General features: G+C 32.7%; 1 protein-coding gene across 1 annotated transcript in view; it reads right to left on the reverse strand.

Annotated features, from left to right (window-relative positions):
* Window positions 1-16,521, reverse strand: part of LOC126818719 (AT-rich interactive domain-containing protein 3C) — a 39,632-nt gene that overhangs the window by 9,437 nt on the left and 13,674 nt on the right. The window contains exon 3 of the mRNA XM_050546256.2: window positions 5,404-5,476. Coding sequence (XP_050402213.1) covers window positions 5,404-5,476 — 73 coding nt within the window. The remainder of the gene's footprint in view (window positions 1-5,403; window positions 5,477-16,521) is intronic.

The raw sequence follows: 16,521 nt of genomic DNA on the forward strand, positions 1-16,521 counted from the left end.
AATACAGTCGAATGCTGAAATCAAAATCATTATATCTTAACATTAAAATGTTAATTTTAGACAAATCCATTTCGCAACAACAACTCAACACATTAAATTCAAAGACCTGTATTGATTTTAAAGAAAGAAAATTAACATGTATTTTCAAAATACATTTTCTTAAAACGACAAAAACATTATCATTATCTTTCTTTCACTTAATGTCTCTTATATTTTATTTATTATCCATTTAACAGTCTTACGTTATCCTAACTGTATTCAAAACTAATGGATATAATCAAAGGTTGTCATCTAAATAGCTGCTCATACAACATCTAATTCTCCAATATTTGTTCTTGGTTAATCTGTAACAATTTGAAGAGCTGTGTGTATGATAGCTATTGTCTAAGAATGGAACGCATGAATGGAATATTGTCTCGGTAAGTGATCATTGAAATTCATCACTTGATCACTTCTACGCCAATCAAATATTGATACCTCTATTCGCACAATAAAACTTTCAATTTTTTATTGTGCTTCTGTTATCCGACAGAATGACTATTACTTCCATTTGATGAAGTAAACTAACCATAGGCATAAAAAGAGATATCTCGTTTCTGATAGGATATTATTCATGAACAAAAGAAAGATGTAACAAAAGATTTTGAGATAATTCTACTAATGGTGTGGCTTCTATTTTAAATTAGAGTGTAATTACACTAATATTGGATTTTTTATAAATATATTTTAAACTTTTTTTATTTAGACAATGGCAAGCCTATGGGTTACGACCTCAGATTATTTCAGTATTCAATTTATTAGTACATGTAATAGGCATATTATAGACTACATGACCGTTCTGCCATCTATAGTGAGAAAGTTAGAAATAAAACAAAAGACGAAAGGGGGTTTATTGAGGTAAACATCAAAGAACATTTCTTTGGGAAATTCAATAGCCTTAATCATTATAAATACGATTTATACCTAATATCAGAATTGTGAATCACGTCTATTTTGACAAGATAATGTATTAATCAGCAAAATTGTCTTTTTTCTTGAAAGACTTATAATAGAGTAGAATATCAAAACTCAACAATTTGGGTGCTTTTTTGCTGTTAAGCGTAGCAGAGTATATTTCTGTTAATCTATTAGTATATATGGCAAATCCATTGTAGGTAATTACAATCAAACATTTAAGAATAACAATGTAAGCTATGTATATTTATTAGATCATAATATATCATGCGTAAACAAATGTATGGCTGTTTCTGTTTTCATTATTGTACTTGGTACAGCCGTTAGGCTATCATAAAAGAGGAAATAATGAGAATATACATGACGAAGAAAAAAAGAGAAAAAGTAATTCCTGGAGTACAAATAATATTTATAATTACACCCAACTTTTAATTTCTAAATACAATTTACACGCCTAATTGAATTAAGAGCGCCAGAAGTTTAAATTCGTCTCTTCTATAAATCAAAATTATTGCGCTATAATATTAAAGAACCCTTCACATTAGTAATTAAACATGCCTAATGCATGATCTAGATTCTGGGGCTTTGCAGTTTTTACAAAGATCTAAATGAACCTTTCCATGAATGCATTGCAAAGAACTACGCGCAGTGGGCGCATATTCGGATGTGAAGAGCAAAGGTCAAGATGGGATCGAATAAACATTATGGAACTGATGATCAAAAATGAAGATGACATATTATATAAAATACTGAGCCAATATCTCAATGAGGTGAGATATTATTCTTATATAAAAGAGGGAGTTTCTGATATTCAAGCATCGAGAAAAGCTGTCAAGTAACACATGGAGTTGATGATCGAACATCTAGATCAGTATATAACAAATGGAGCTGATGATCGAACATCATAGATCACTATATAACAAGTGGCGCTGATGATCAAACCACTGTAGCTCGCAAGTTATATAACAAATATAGCTGATTATTTAAAGAACAACATCAGGAGTTATAACAAAAAGAACTGATGATCAAACAACTAGAGGATATGTTATAACAAATGGAGCTGATGATCAAACACGTAGATCAGATGTTATAACAAATGGAGCTGATGATCAACAACTAGATCAAATGTTATAATACTGGGGATTGTTGAATTCTTCTCACATGATACAAACTAGGGTTGGAAATGAAAATGAAATGGGTTTAACGGCCTTCATTTCTGCACCAACCAGGCTCATGGAGACGGGAATGTGTTATGCAGTGCCCTGTGAGGGAATAATAGTACATGTATGTCTGCGATATCACCTCAGTGGAGGCTTACTTTATATAAACTTGAAGTACATTGTATATGTAACTGTGCAATTATGTAACACTTCTGAGGGTCGTTAATCAGATCTTAGGGGATGAGGAATTAACAAAGATAAACTAGATCACAGAGGGAGGATTAAAACAACAGTGATCTGGGTTAAGTAGTAGATAATGGGCAGAAATAAAAAAGCATAACGAATATATTATTATTGTAAATCTGTGATGAAAGTTATCCTTTCTGATACATAAACTAATAACAAAAAATATTAAAGGCTACCTTTTGAAATCTTGCATCCCGAAAAGAACTCACGGGCAGAAGATGTTTTCGAAGGGTAAAAGAAAACATGTCTTTAATAAAATTTTCTAACATATAGGTTACTTAATATTAATTCAAGCATGAGTATCAAATGTATTATATTACAATAAATCAAATAATACTAGTATTTATATTAATCACTTTAAATCGACTCTTTAAAAATATACTTGATATATAGATATATAGATACATTTAACGATAATCTATCCCAGCAAGTATGTATACAGGCCAAACGAAGATTAATCTGAATTCAAGCCTGATATATAATTATTTCATCATTCAAAAGCATTAAATTCTCCCCTAAACTATAATTTATCTGACAAAAAATCCCCGAATTTTATACACTCAATACGACTAGTGGCACTAATGAGTATAAATTGTACTACAATAGACGAAATAAAGCCACCGGTATGCTAACTAGCAGTTTGATAGCCAGAAATACACAAAAAAATGTTGCACAATGGCTCGCCATTGTTGTAAAATAATGTATATCAACCCACCGTGTCATGACATAATACTATGCACTATGGAAGCCCATTGTGATTCATAGGATTCAGCGCGTCGAGACTACTGCATCAGAGGTTGATGTTTTCCTTACACGGTCCCATTTTCCACCTGTCATTAAAGAGTACTGTATCGGAACAATTTATTTGTATGACTAGAAAAGAGACGCACAGCTTAGTGTACATTTTTATTCGGGCTATCACAGATGTTTTTTTATGTCCATGTCAAATACACACATATTATTCTCCTCAAATAACCAATCAGAAAATTGCTGTTCATAACGTTTACCTCTTGTGATCGTTGTCGCAATGCATGAACATTCGGGTACATTATTCGATGGGTTGGCGTTATTTCCATAAAATGAATGCAATGGTGTTAGTAATGAACGTAAAATTAAACTTTATTGTTATTATTAATGTTAAATCAGCCTTTTTTTTACTTTATTAATGTTAAATCAACTTAATTTTCATAATTAAAATTAAATCAACTATTTTATCATCATTGGCATTTTCTTCACAATTCAAGTGTCTTGAAAGGTCATCATTACGACTTATATATTTCAAGAGATCATAGCATTTCTCAGACAAATGTTCACCAGATTTTGTTCCTTGCGACATATAATATAGGAAATGCTGTAATTAAAGGATTAATTTGACAATGATTTATCTTATTCATGGATAGAACGCGCTCAATTTGAATCATGAAAATAAAAAAGCCAACAAGTTAATGTATATTTATATATGTTAGTAATTATTGTCTACCATTTATCAAAATCAAGTTCGGGTTTCAATCTTCCAAAACCTCGAAGCCGATTTCTTGACAGAAACTTAATAAATAAATGCAGTCATTAATCATCCCTTAACAGCCAACCAGACAAATTAAGAATTTATATTTCACAAAAACGACAATGAATTATTGTCAGAGTCTTGTAAGTAGAATCATGTATTATACTTTGAAACATGTATTGTATTTTTGCGGCATTCCCACATGAAAGCCTTAAATGTGATATATTTAATGTTATCCCATTTAAGGTGGAATGATGAATTTCTATGTAATTCCCCGGTGTTTAGCCTTAAGTAGTCAACGGCTAATAATCAATAGGAAGCTTCTCATTTTACAACAAATTAAGTGATGTGGATTTAAATATGACAAAAGAAATAAATACGAAGTCGCTCCCAGAGTTTAATGAGTTAAGTTCCTTGAAGCGTGAAGTTCAACCTTTCCTCTAATAAAAAGAAATAAAAATATCAACTTGGAGAGTAACTGATCGTCGATAAAACAAAAACATGAAAATTTGATAAGTGTATAAAAGGAAAACTTTTAGCTCTTGGTATATACTGGAATTTAGGAACTATACGCCTGAATGCGAATTTCTGAGTTTGATTTGAATAAGGACAATCAAAAGAAATTGCCTAAAACGAATATTTCATGAGAGAGCACAAATAATTGAAACACATTTCAACTAAACTAAAATTGAGAATTTTAAATTATAGTAACGATATTTTAATAAATGATGGCACTTGTACATCTTTGATGTAGGTAGAGCGTATAGAAAATGTATCTAAATTTTAACCTATTACTTCTAATGAGCAATAAAAAGTTCATCCGTAAGTGTAAGTGTTTGAAGATGTGCAAAACGGATAAAAAGTATCAGAATTAATGTGAATAAAATTGGAACTGTAACTGGCTGTTTTGCACTTAAAATAGTTTTAAATCGCTACCTATATTAACTCATTATGATCTCAGTATATACTGAATAGGAGCAATTGTACTACTTACGTTGTAACCCCATGCTTCAAACCATAATTATAATATAGCCATATACTATCAATATAGTCATTTAGAAGTATATTTTATAAGTTATAACGATACGTATATATAAACTTGTATATTAATTACCTACAAGTAGGCTTGTTAATATATATGGACGAATTAGTCAATATCAAAGCCTAGATAGAAGATGAAAAATTAGTTTTCTTGTGCAAATGTGGTCTTTTTAGATTGTAATTTTCACTATTAAAACAATAAAAAATAGGTATAGAAATAAGTTATACTGTAGGTGGCGCTGGCTTGTTTTAGCCACACCCCGTTCATTTCCATTATATCGTATCCTTTTAAATACTGAATAGAACTGAAACATTTGGTACTGATATTCCTTTTAGAGATTCATCTTTAACAACATTGTTGTTGGCAAGGGATTAAAAATCCCTCAAATGGCAATCTGAGATTTTTTATTGTTTATAGGTTGAAAATCTATATTTAGCATTTTATTTTCTGTGCCCTTGGGTCTTCGGATAAGAAAACAATACCATTTTACCACTTACCCCTTTTCTGCATAAAGCTAAATAAATCATCGAGAAATTCTCGTCTCTTTGGGTCCTCACTAAGTTCATAGAGCTGAAATGATATAAAAGACAATTCTGTTAAATGTATTGTTAAAGAAATACCAACATTTGTATTGGGAGTGTTCACCATTTGTATGGTATTTTCATCTTAAAGATTTTAATATTCACCAAATTTTGGGGCTGTGTGCCATTTGTACACATTCGTGCAACTAATACTGTCATTTCATGGAATTTGAATTTGAATTAACTATATAGTACTATTTAGAATGGATCAAATAGTTAGCATACCCACTTCAGACAAAATCCATGTAGACCATTTATCAATACATATAAAACATGTAGCTGAATTTACCCCCCACAATGTATAGACATGTATTAGACGTATATATGAGGTTGGTAGCCTTTGGCCTAAAAACTTTCTTAATTACACCCTTCTGTTAAAGTCGTACATACTCTTATATCTCGATTAATAAACCATAATTAAACTTGTCATGCCATGCACTCTTTCTGATCATCATTTAAAAGCAATTCCGCGAGTCATACACACATGTTAAATATTACCATCAGATATCAAATGTGGATTATATATTTATAAGCTTTATTCGCTCAATTTAAGAGCCGCGTCTGTACGATCGTATATCTTCTACTTAATTTCATTTCAACTCGCTACATCCTCAACTCTAATTTACTACCAGACAAATTTTTAAACGACTCAAGTCCAACATTACCAAACAGCATACAAATATAAACGGGTCTTCGTGAGTTTTCGGCTGTCCTTGCAATTTTTTAAGAATCTTTGGAAATATCCCAATTTACAGTGTAATCTCTTGATAAGATCTTAATCTGTAACTTACAACAACCCCAAAACATCGTGGACAATTCTCAAAATAAAAATACATTAAAAAAAAAACAGTCTCGGTCAGCTCTAGGGTTGCTTTTTCGTGTTTGCCAGATTGCAAAAAATAACTGATTTTAAATAATGCGATCTTGATCTAAGATATACGGGCGGTTGAATGGCCGAATGTTTAGCGCGTGGGCGCTGTATCATAAGGTCTGTCATTTAGTCAACTGGCGTGGTTTCGATTCCCTGGTTGTACGTGACAAGGAGTAGAGTCGCCTGTCAAACCTCGTGGGTTTTCTCCGGGTTTTCCAGCCCCCCCCCCCCCCCACACTGCTAAAGACCCCTACGTGCAAGGGAATTATCGAAATAAATTAATCCATATGTTAGTCCCGAAATGACTTAGTTTGTGTCGAGTGGACGTTAAACCCCATCTCTCTCTCTCTCTCTCTCTCTCTCTCTCTCTAAAACATACAAGAAGTCAAACACCATGAGCTTTAAAAAAATGCATACGAATGGTGGAAAAAGTAGATTTTTAATGAGCTTTCGGCTACAGTTTCAATGTTTTCATTTGCTGAATCTTGGAATTCATCCCGATTACTATTCAATTTTGATTATATTACAAATACCTTTCATTTTTTGTATAATTGAAATGAACAAAACATGCCCCAAACTTTAATGAGAAAACAGTTTCCAAACTTTTCAATATAAAACTAAATATTCGGTTTTTTGAGATATTTGAAATAGTTTAGCTGAAAGTAATTTCTTAACCTGTTTAAATTAATGACTAATTAACATTAATGATGGTTGCCATTCCTGGAAATTTCATTTTGATTCCGGCTTTTTACTTATTTTCACGTCTGAACAGATTTATTCCAGATTGACTTGTAATGATCGTTATTTGAGTTCCAATTCAAATTGTGCAACCCTGTGCTTTTTTCTCTTAGATTAATTTGAAGTGATGACAATAACAGAATAATGCCTGCTTTAGGATACTGGTAAGGTAGGTTTCATGCTAACGTAGACATAGATGTAGAGATGTACAGATAGGTATAATGTATTTTAGTGTTATTCTGTTAAACGATTTGATATCTATTTAGAAGTATTTTTTGTTGAAACTGATCTGGGTTAATATAGACTAACACGATGATTAGAGTGTAAATAGAGACTCTGGTTTGTGAATTAAGCTATATAAGAAGAAAATCTCTTTACGGTGCAACCCAGTTTTTATTTTTCATATTGTAAAGATTTACTATTAAATTACTTACATTATCGTATCATATTATTCAAATTATAATGCAGATTATCCATACCTTTTTTTTACAATACATGCATATTATAGCAGAGTATTGTTTTGGGTTGTTCAAGGAAGAATAATGTATGAAACTGACAGTATTATATCAAACACACTTTATCTCACCATTCAGTTAGTGAAATGTTCTTAATTCTGAACACATCAATGGTAACTTTTTACTACTCACAAATTTTGATAAATAAATTGAAATTTGTACATTACCCACTTTTTATTCTATATAATAAGTGCATTAAATTGTCTGGACCATAATACTGACAAACAAAAAATCAAAGGTAAAACATTCGGATTTCTTACATGCGTGTAAGACAAGTTCACAATTTGCTCTAGTAATCATGGTGAATAACAAAAAGAAAGCGTGAAACAAATAGGGCACATAAAAAGGAATGGAAACGAAATTTCTTACACGAGCGAATGCCTCCACACATACGAATATGAACGAAATTTGTTACAAGAGCGACAATTCTTATTTTAACTATAAGTAATTTTACAGTAAGTCTTACATAAATTTCAATTAACAAAAGGGACATTATTACTAATAACATCATGTAATTTTACAGTAGGTCTAACTAAAATTTCAATTTACAAAAGGGACATGTATATACTTTGTCGATAACAATGGAAAATACAAGTTTCGGATATCCTTCGTTTAAAAACCAAGTGTCCTCAACGTAGAGACTTCTATAGCGGCAACCATTTGAGGCGAAGACAGGTAAGTTCAGGTGGAGACAACTCTAGTGAGTAACTAGCACAATGTACAAATAAGTTCAATTAAGGAAAAAACGAAAAACAAATCAGCCAATCTCCTTATTTTATTTTCAATTTTTCTGCGATAAGGTCATCATTTCGAAGCATTTTCCAACCCAACCCATAAATAAATTATTATAGTCTATCTCGAAGATACTACAATACTGATTTCTGTTTCTGTCCTACCCCAAACCACATACGTTTGCCCGACCTTGTCATCACGGAATTGCATATCAGCCTGGTCATGTTTTAATAATTCCAACAGTTGTGTGCGTAATCTAAACCGCCATAAAACTGCATTCAATCAGACGTACTCTGGTCAAAGGCAAAGCAGACCTAAGGTGTGATATCTGAGTCAAGGTATGCCGACTGTCGAGTAGGGGGGCGACAGCTGAATACCACACCAAGCGTAGAACAAATGAACGGACATAAAGTTCACAAAATGCTACAATTTAACATAATGATGCGGGTGATTTTAATTATTCTTTTCAGTCTTTTAACAAGAAGGGATTATTCGTCATCTGACATCGTCTCTTCATCTAAAGGTTTGACCTACAACTTTACTAGAGCTACATATCCCACATACCGATATAAAAAAAAAGATCTGGATTGTTACTCGGCGCTCGGGAAAAATTCCTTTACACTTTCATTCTTAAACTCATTTTCATTTGGAAGAATAAACGGTTTGGCCGGTTGAGATAATGTCATTATAGAAGTTATCCACCAGGCAAATGTCATCACGTAATTACCCACAACGTGTCTATCACATATTAGAATGGGAAGATGTCGCGAGAACGCATCTCGATCATCCCGACTTCTAAGACGAGACTAATATTTACTGAGGATCAAACCTAACTTTAGGATGTAGCATTCCAACTAAAGCTGTCGACTTTACAATATATGAAACCCTTCTATTTAATAGAGAGAGGAGCTAATCTTCAATTCTTTCATCTTTCAGTTAACTTATCCAGACCAAGATTACGGTCTTGTGGAAGATTCCCCGGTATTTTCATCTATGTATTTGCCACACCTGAATATGACTGCAGTAAAGGAACGCGCTCTCCATTCTCCCATCTTGTACCTTTAATGCCCGGCTTAAGAGGCGAATAAATTAGAACAAAGTAAATTTTAATCGTAGTTGTGAAGAAGAATCATAACAGTGTTTGAAAGATGAAATGTTCTGAGGTCAATGTCATGCCAAATGAAATCTAGTCAAATCGGTCTTAATTTCACCTAGATTAAAAGAACTCGCCTTTGTTGTTCGGAGTTCCTGAGAACTGGGTAAAGACATTTTGTGATTTACCAAGAAAGCCAGTGTCTCCTTTTATCGATGAAAGAAGGGATTAAATACTCGCGCACCCGCTAATATCATTTCAATCTGGATGGGGGATTAAGACGAAATAAAACAATAGAGCATCAAATGAAATAAAACTAAATCATGTTTGATTTTGTCAATAAGAGAGTTGAGAAAACACAAGATTATTTACTCTTATACAATCTATGTCGGTAGATGAAAGGCAGTAAATCGTGGTAGTAAATAAACTTTAATGATTAAGATAAACAAAAGTGGTGGCCATGTCTTTTTGACATCTTTGAGAAATACAGTGGATGTAGTTTTTAAATAAAATTAGGATTTTCAGTATCACAGATCAAATGATTCACTTTATCAAAGTCACAATTCATCTGTTGACATTTTGACAAATTGGCTTGAAGGGAACATTGAAACTGGTATTCGACAGTTTGTATGTCCTTGCATTGACGCATACTACTTTATGATTTCTAGAACCCCTACCGAAATGAAATGGGGATTAACGTCCCACTTTTCTGTTCCATCCGGGTTAATTGCGACTGGCATACGCCATATTCTAACAAGGGTTCTTTTACGTGCATGCAAATGTGTACACGGGACCCCCAGTTTCTCCCAAAACCCCAAAGGGCTTAACGGAAACATTCTTGGCAATCACCAAAACAAAAAAGTCAAGATGGAAATTTTGAAATTGATTGATTAGTACCATTGAAAAGTAGTATCTGCCATGTTTTAACCTGATAGCAGGTCTGTTATAGGAAATAATTTGACTGTAAATAGTTTTTAAAGAGATCACAACAGTCTACCATTTTGGAATATAAAATATCTAGTATTGCCAAAATACTAGAAAAATAAGAAACAGCTACCAAATGTGCATTTGTTTCGAATTAACTCCCACGTTCAATCTGAACATCATGTTTTGACGAAGAAATTTAAATGACTTAGACATCCATTACATAAGAATCATTAAATAAATTGCGGAAATAAAAACTTCAATATTGACATGAATCTGGAATAATTTCATAGCAAGACACTTCATAGAACACGAGATTTTAAACAATTCAAGATGCTTTTCGTAGCCATTAAATACCAGAAAATGGGGGGTGCGTTATTTTGGCCTGATGGAAACTGGCAAATTTAATTAGATGACGGGGTATCAAATGGAATAAAAATCTTTGTTAATAGATAAGACTGTGTAAATAGTGCTTACAGTTATGCTGTAAGCAGTACAACATTAACTAAGTAATTAAATTGCCTTTCTATCGCTGTGTTTGTTATAAACAGACATCAGCATACAAAGTCCAAGGTAACGCGGATTTAGCAAATTAATACATAACCTCTTCTTTATTTGTCTTAAGATTTACTCGAGTGAGTCGGACTTGAACACACTAGTCGTCTAAACCATCCTGGGTTATCATGACTGTTACAACATTTCATTAGCATTTAATTTCGTACGAAAACGCAAGAGCGAAAAAAAAATGATGAGCAATATTGGAATGTATATACCCTGTGAAAATTTATACTACCAAAGATTAATAATCCATAGAATTTATGGGCCAATTTAGCCAATCAAACAGCTCGTTATAAAAACATTAAGTGGATGTTAGAGTGTTTTTAATTAGATGGTGATAAGTTAGTTTCCTGGGGCCCAGAGGTGAATGTTAAAACCTTGTTGTTATTAGGTATTTTTTTATACCCGTTTATACATTTATTTACAATACGGTAGGTATCGTCTCTCCATTATCTCGTCTAATATCGCGAGAAGCAGAATACACGTGTCTACACACATTACACACTGAACAGCATGCGTTGGTAATCTGACCCGACCCCTTGCTTTTAGCCTGAACGCCTAATTAGTCCATCCGTCAGTTATATTGTAACGACTCATTGAACAGTGGCAGAAATATACTCTTTTGATGAAATTAAGAAGAGATATACAATCTTAAAAACAGGGCGGGCTGCAATATCACAACTAGAATGACATTTTAAATATCGTATTGCTAAACCGGAAGTGACCATTGTGTTCGCTGATGTAACGCATTACACTATAATACATCTTCTGTTCTGAAGACACATGACAGTCATTTTATATTTTAACAATTTCAACATCAGAGCCAAAAATTGCTAATTTCTTACCGCGACTATGTTAAAAATCATTTGACGAAGGATCTCAATCCAGGAATCAAGGCGTGGTTATAATAGAACCCCCAATGTAAGGAAATGTCACGCTTGTTAGGGGTAATGCCTGTCCCTTGGGTTGGTTTATGTTTAAGTTCTTTAGGCAGCTGGAACACGAAAATGTCTGTGGTACATTGGCAGTGTTCTATTCGACTTTGAAGAGGAGTACAAGAAAACGTAGAGGCCCGGTCAATAACCATACAACCCAGCTTTTAAAATTCTCAAAGTTCCAATTCACACACATTCTAACAATCTAACTTAATCATGCTACTAATTCATGTTGGTTTATTTTAATGCACTTCTCAAATTCATAGAACCGCACATTGAGAAAACCTGTCCCACTTCTTCATATGTTCGAAGTTAATTACTAACATTTTTTAACTTCAAAAGTTAATTTTGTGGTATTTAATGAGAAGCATTTAATCACTTCCGTCGACATTACAAGTATGATTATTTGATGAACAAGATAGATTGAAATGATGTATGTTCAACTTTTGTAGAAACAGTTTGTTTGCGGGACAGATTCTATCATCACTAGCAACTGGTCTTGCTGAAAGATGGCGCTTTAATGATCCTCTGAATTATAAAATCTTTCATTTGAGTATTTATAAATCCAATTATTCTGTCACAAGCTATAACACATTTCAAGTTCTAGTTTCATTTACTGTATATTTAAGCGAATTTAATTTCTTATATATATTTGGGATAAATAATCGAGGTCAACGCGAGGTCGTGATCTTCAGGAACATCGTTACAATGTAAGCTTTAGAAGTTAACATATGTACGTAGTATAGAATTACAATAATAAATACTTGTATTTATTAACCCTTCATTTTAGATTAAATTTATTTTTCAGAGCTGGAATCTTTTATATTTGTTTACACGACTTATGGTAAAACACTAATATTAATAATATTTACTATGTAGATACATGGCATTGATATTTTTTCCAGAAAGCCATTAGTACTGAGTTTTCAAAAGTACCACATCATCAAATTAACTTATAGAATCAACCTTTATATTAAACGTTCTCATCACTAGAATTAAAGAGCATACACTATATTAACTATATTTCTTATTATTCTTGAGAGTTGGGTTCGATCCATGGATTGAGAGAAGCACCTTTCAGGTGTTATGGGCTGCCACAAAAAAACGCCTCCGGATAAAACAAAACTATATCGGAATAGTTAAAAGCTGCTAAAGTGACAAAATGAAATGGTTTATAGACGCCCTCAGACGATTGCTCCGTTTGTATGAAATTAGCTACAAGATAACAATATGTAGCAATGTTCTATCAGCACCTCAATAGTTGCGTCAAGACAGATTGCTGGAATTCTATAAGCTTCTATTTCTACCAAGATTCCATCTTAACAATGTTTATTTTTGGTTTTAAAACATAGATCTACATCGAGGTCTAAGATAACAATGAAAAAAACTAATTAAAATAAACGAAATAATCTATCCATTTATTTTAAATTAAACATTAATTATTTACTTAACTTCACCTTACTTTTCTTAAGTGTGTGAGTGAAGTTCTTTTTTTAAAATCACGCCATTTTTTATATTTTCTTAATCGTGATTTTTAGTAAGAGAAGAACTTGAAACTGATGGACGAATGGAGTCTATAATGCCTTTATATGATTAAAAACAAGTGTGTTTAATTAACGTTTAAGAAGAAGGGAAGAGCAGAAGAGGAACTTTGGGCCAATCTATTAACCATAAGGTTGTGAAATAAGTTAAATACTTTATATGATGTTCGGCAATTTAAGTTAATCTAAAACACTGACCCTAATAGCGCCTTTCAAAACGTTTATGAAGTTTTAAGATGGTTGAAACAAACTATTAACTTCGCGGTTCACTGCTAACTGAGGCCGATTAAAGAGGCCATATACATTTTTGAAGAATCGTTCCAGAAGAGACAAGTATATGACCTCGAGTAAGAACAATCACATTAATTCATGAAAGAATGAAAGTTTGCTGGTTTGGATCTGGTGAAATACTCAACAAGAAATGGCAAAGATACTTGAAACTTGTGGCTTTTTATTTTGATTAAGATCATCTTACTTCTCTAATAGATGTTTACTTCCTGTAAAAACACCATTTGAACGTATCGAAATCCTTTATTACATCCAAATAGACAGCAAGCCATTAATTTCTGAGCTTGAGTTCAAGAGAAAAACTACTGAAAAACTCGCTACAAAGTAGTCAAATGTTTTTGAATCATATGCGATGTTTTCCAGTTACCAATCAAATGCCAATAATGTAGATATAAATGTGGATAACTTTTTCTTGAATCTTAAGTAGTTTTTGTTGTTTATTCTACCCTTCATTTTGAAATGTTAATGTAAAACATCAAAGTATTAGAATTGGTGATATACACGTAGGTTCACAAATTTACATTATGATAAGTAGCACTTTCCCAGTTACACAGTAATTCAAATAATTTTAATGATGCAGGAAAACAAACTTCCAAATTGTAGACAGAACATACCATACATAAATACAGCCGAAGTACAAACAATGATTGTTCCAAGGTATAAACTAAAAACTCCAGATTATCAAAATGAATCTGAACTGGTTTTATCACTAGAAAAAGATTTTGGAATAATAATATATAGTTATTGTTTCTTTTAGATGATAAAGTCTTCCATAATTCTGTAACTAATTCCCGGCATTAATATTGTAAACCCCATGACTTATGGTTTGTACTAAGACAATGAATGATGACTTTACAACAAAACAAAGATGAAACAATCAAAAAAAGACCCAAAAGCGCCATACAAAAGATACACTTTCATTGAGAAGACATTCAAATGAAACGAAAGTTAACGAATATATTCTTGGAAGTTGCATAGAACTCATAGAACTAGTCGACTTTGAGATTTTACCACAGTAGTGGCCACAGTTGGAGATATTAGAGGTATCTAATTTGTTTTTTCTAGATAATCAGGACTCGTAGGCTAAAACAATCTTGAATGAAGAATGGAGATTGGGAGTCAAGAATAGGATAAGAGTTAAAACAAATTTCAAGTCAATAACAGAAAACAAAACAAATACAGAATAGGGGTAAACAAACAAAATTAAAGAAGTCGATGAATAAGAACAAACATATAGACAAATATAGTCACTTTGAATGACCACATTTCTTTTTTTAAAACAATACACTGATTGCCTAATCACGAATTGTAACTTTTTGTGCTACTTCAAATATTAGCAAGAATGAATTCGTTCATGTCGTGAGATTTGTCCAAATTATTGCTTCGGTGTTCAGCACCGATCTTTTTATAAACACTATTAACTATACTTGAATATAATAAAATGGAAGAAGAAAACATTATTCTTTCTTTTTACTATCTGGATGAATCTCGCCATTAATGGGTTATTATTTTGACCAGTGATTATAAGGAACTGGTCCTTCGCGCTACCCACCTGGTTGTTCTTGTTTGTCTTGGGGGCGACGCGCTTCTAAAAACGTCTACGTTAATTCAAGCAAGATAGATATGAAACTTGGCAAGCTTGTTCCTTGGACAATTGGGATCGATTGATGGACTTGGATTTTGATATGGCGTTATAATTCCAAGATGGCGCTGATAACGTCATGCTGTGTGTCTGGTCTGTCGTACTTATTTATTGAAATGAGTTTCAGGAATTAACCTAAAAAATATTAACCTTGCCTTGAAATAAATATCAGCATCCTTATAAACAATTGTTAATATTCTTAAAAGCCTGGGTCAACTTAAAGAATCGTATGATTTCAACAGATAATTATTAGAACATGCATGTGTGAAAGATGTAATTCATTAGAAACACACACGAATAGTAATTATGATTTTAAATTCTTCTGCTCTCTGCGTTATTGAAGTCATTATCTCGTCTAGAGGAAGTAGAGAGAAAGCACTCGTGATTTTGAGAGGGGTTGGGTGGTCGAGTGTCATTGACTCTAGTGGCGTGGAAATGATTCCAAGCTTGTGCGTGACAAGGAGTAGGGTCGCCTCTCTCTCTCTCTCTCTCTCTCCCTCCCTCTCTCTCTCAGATTGTGTAATATGGATAACCATTTCTACTAAATGTATATTATTCTCATACTTTGCCAATTCTGTTGGACTCTCACGGCACACAATTTCCGGTTAGGGGCAAAATTATGAGACCAGTTTCTTTCTATTCAGTTGGACCTACTATATATTCAAAGTTCTTCTTCAGTATTTAAGGAAAAGCAGTTGAACATTGTAATTGTTATCCCAAAGCCTTTAGTTCAGATTAGTTCACTAGACGAGTTTTTAATGCAATAACTAATCCGCCGTTCCACTTTAAGCTTAATGAAATGATATCTATTTTTTTCTTGTGAACAATATGGTTTATTATAGTTGACCTTTTAAAAGTCATGTATTTTGTTTCAATATTAAAAGTCTTGTTATTTAAAATGAATATCTTATTAGCCTCTGTAAAAACTAATTAAAATAAAGATCGATTTACCAATTTTTTGTATTCGTTAATAAAATTTCATCACATCTTAAGCCGATATCTGTGACAAATATTTAAAGCCGCGGTATGGTGTATGAACCAGTATTTTGCAACCCTGTATTGATTATATAATAATACAAAATTCATTTCTGCAGTGGCTGTCGAACAGTCCGGGGACTGAACTATCTACTAGAATACCCCGGGTTCGAATCACGGCCCTAGCCGAGAACAACCTCCGAGGATTATTCCTGCCCGTGG

The sequence above is a fragment of the Patella vulgata genome, chromosome 4 (genome assembly GCF_932274485.2).
Source record: "Patella vulgata chromosome 4, xgPatVulg1.2, whole genome shotgun sequence".
Classification (NCBI taxonomy): Eukaryota; Metazoa; Mollusca; class Gastropoda; family Patellidae; genus Patella; species Patella vulgata.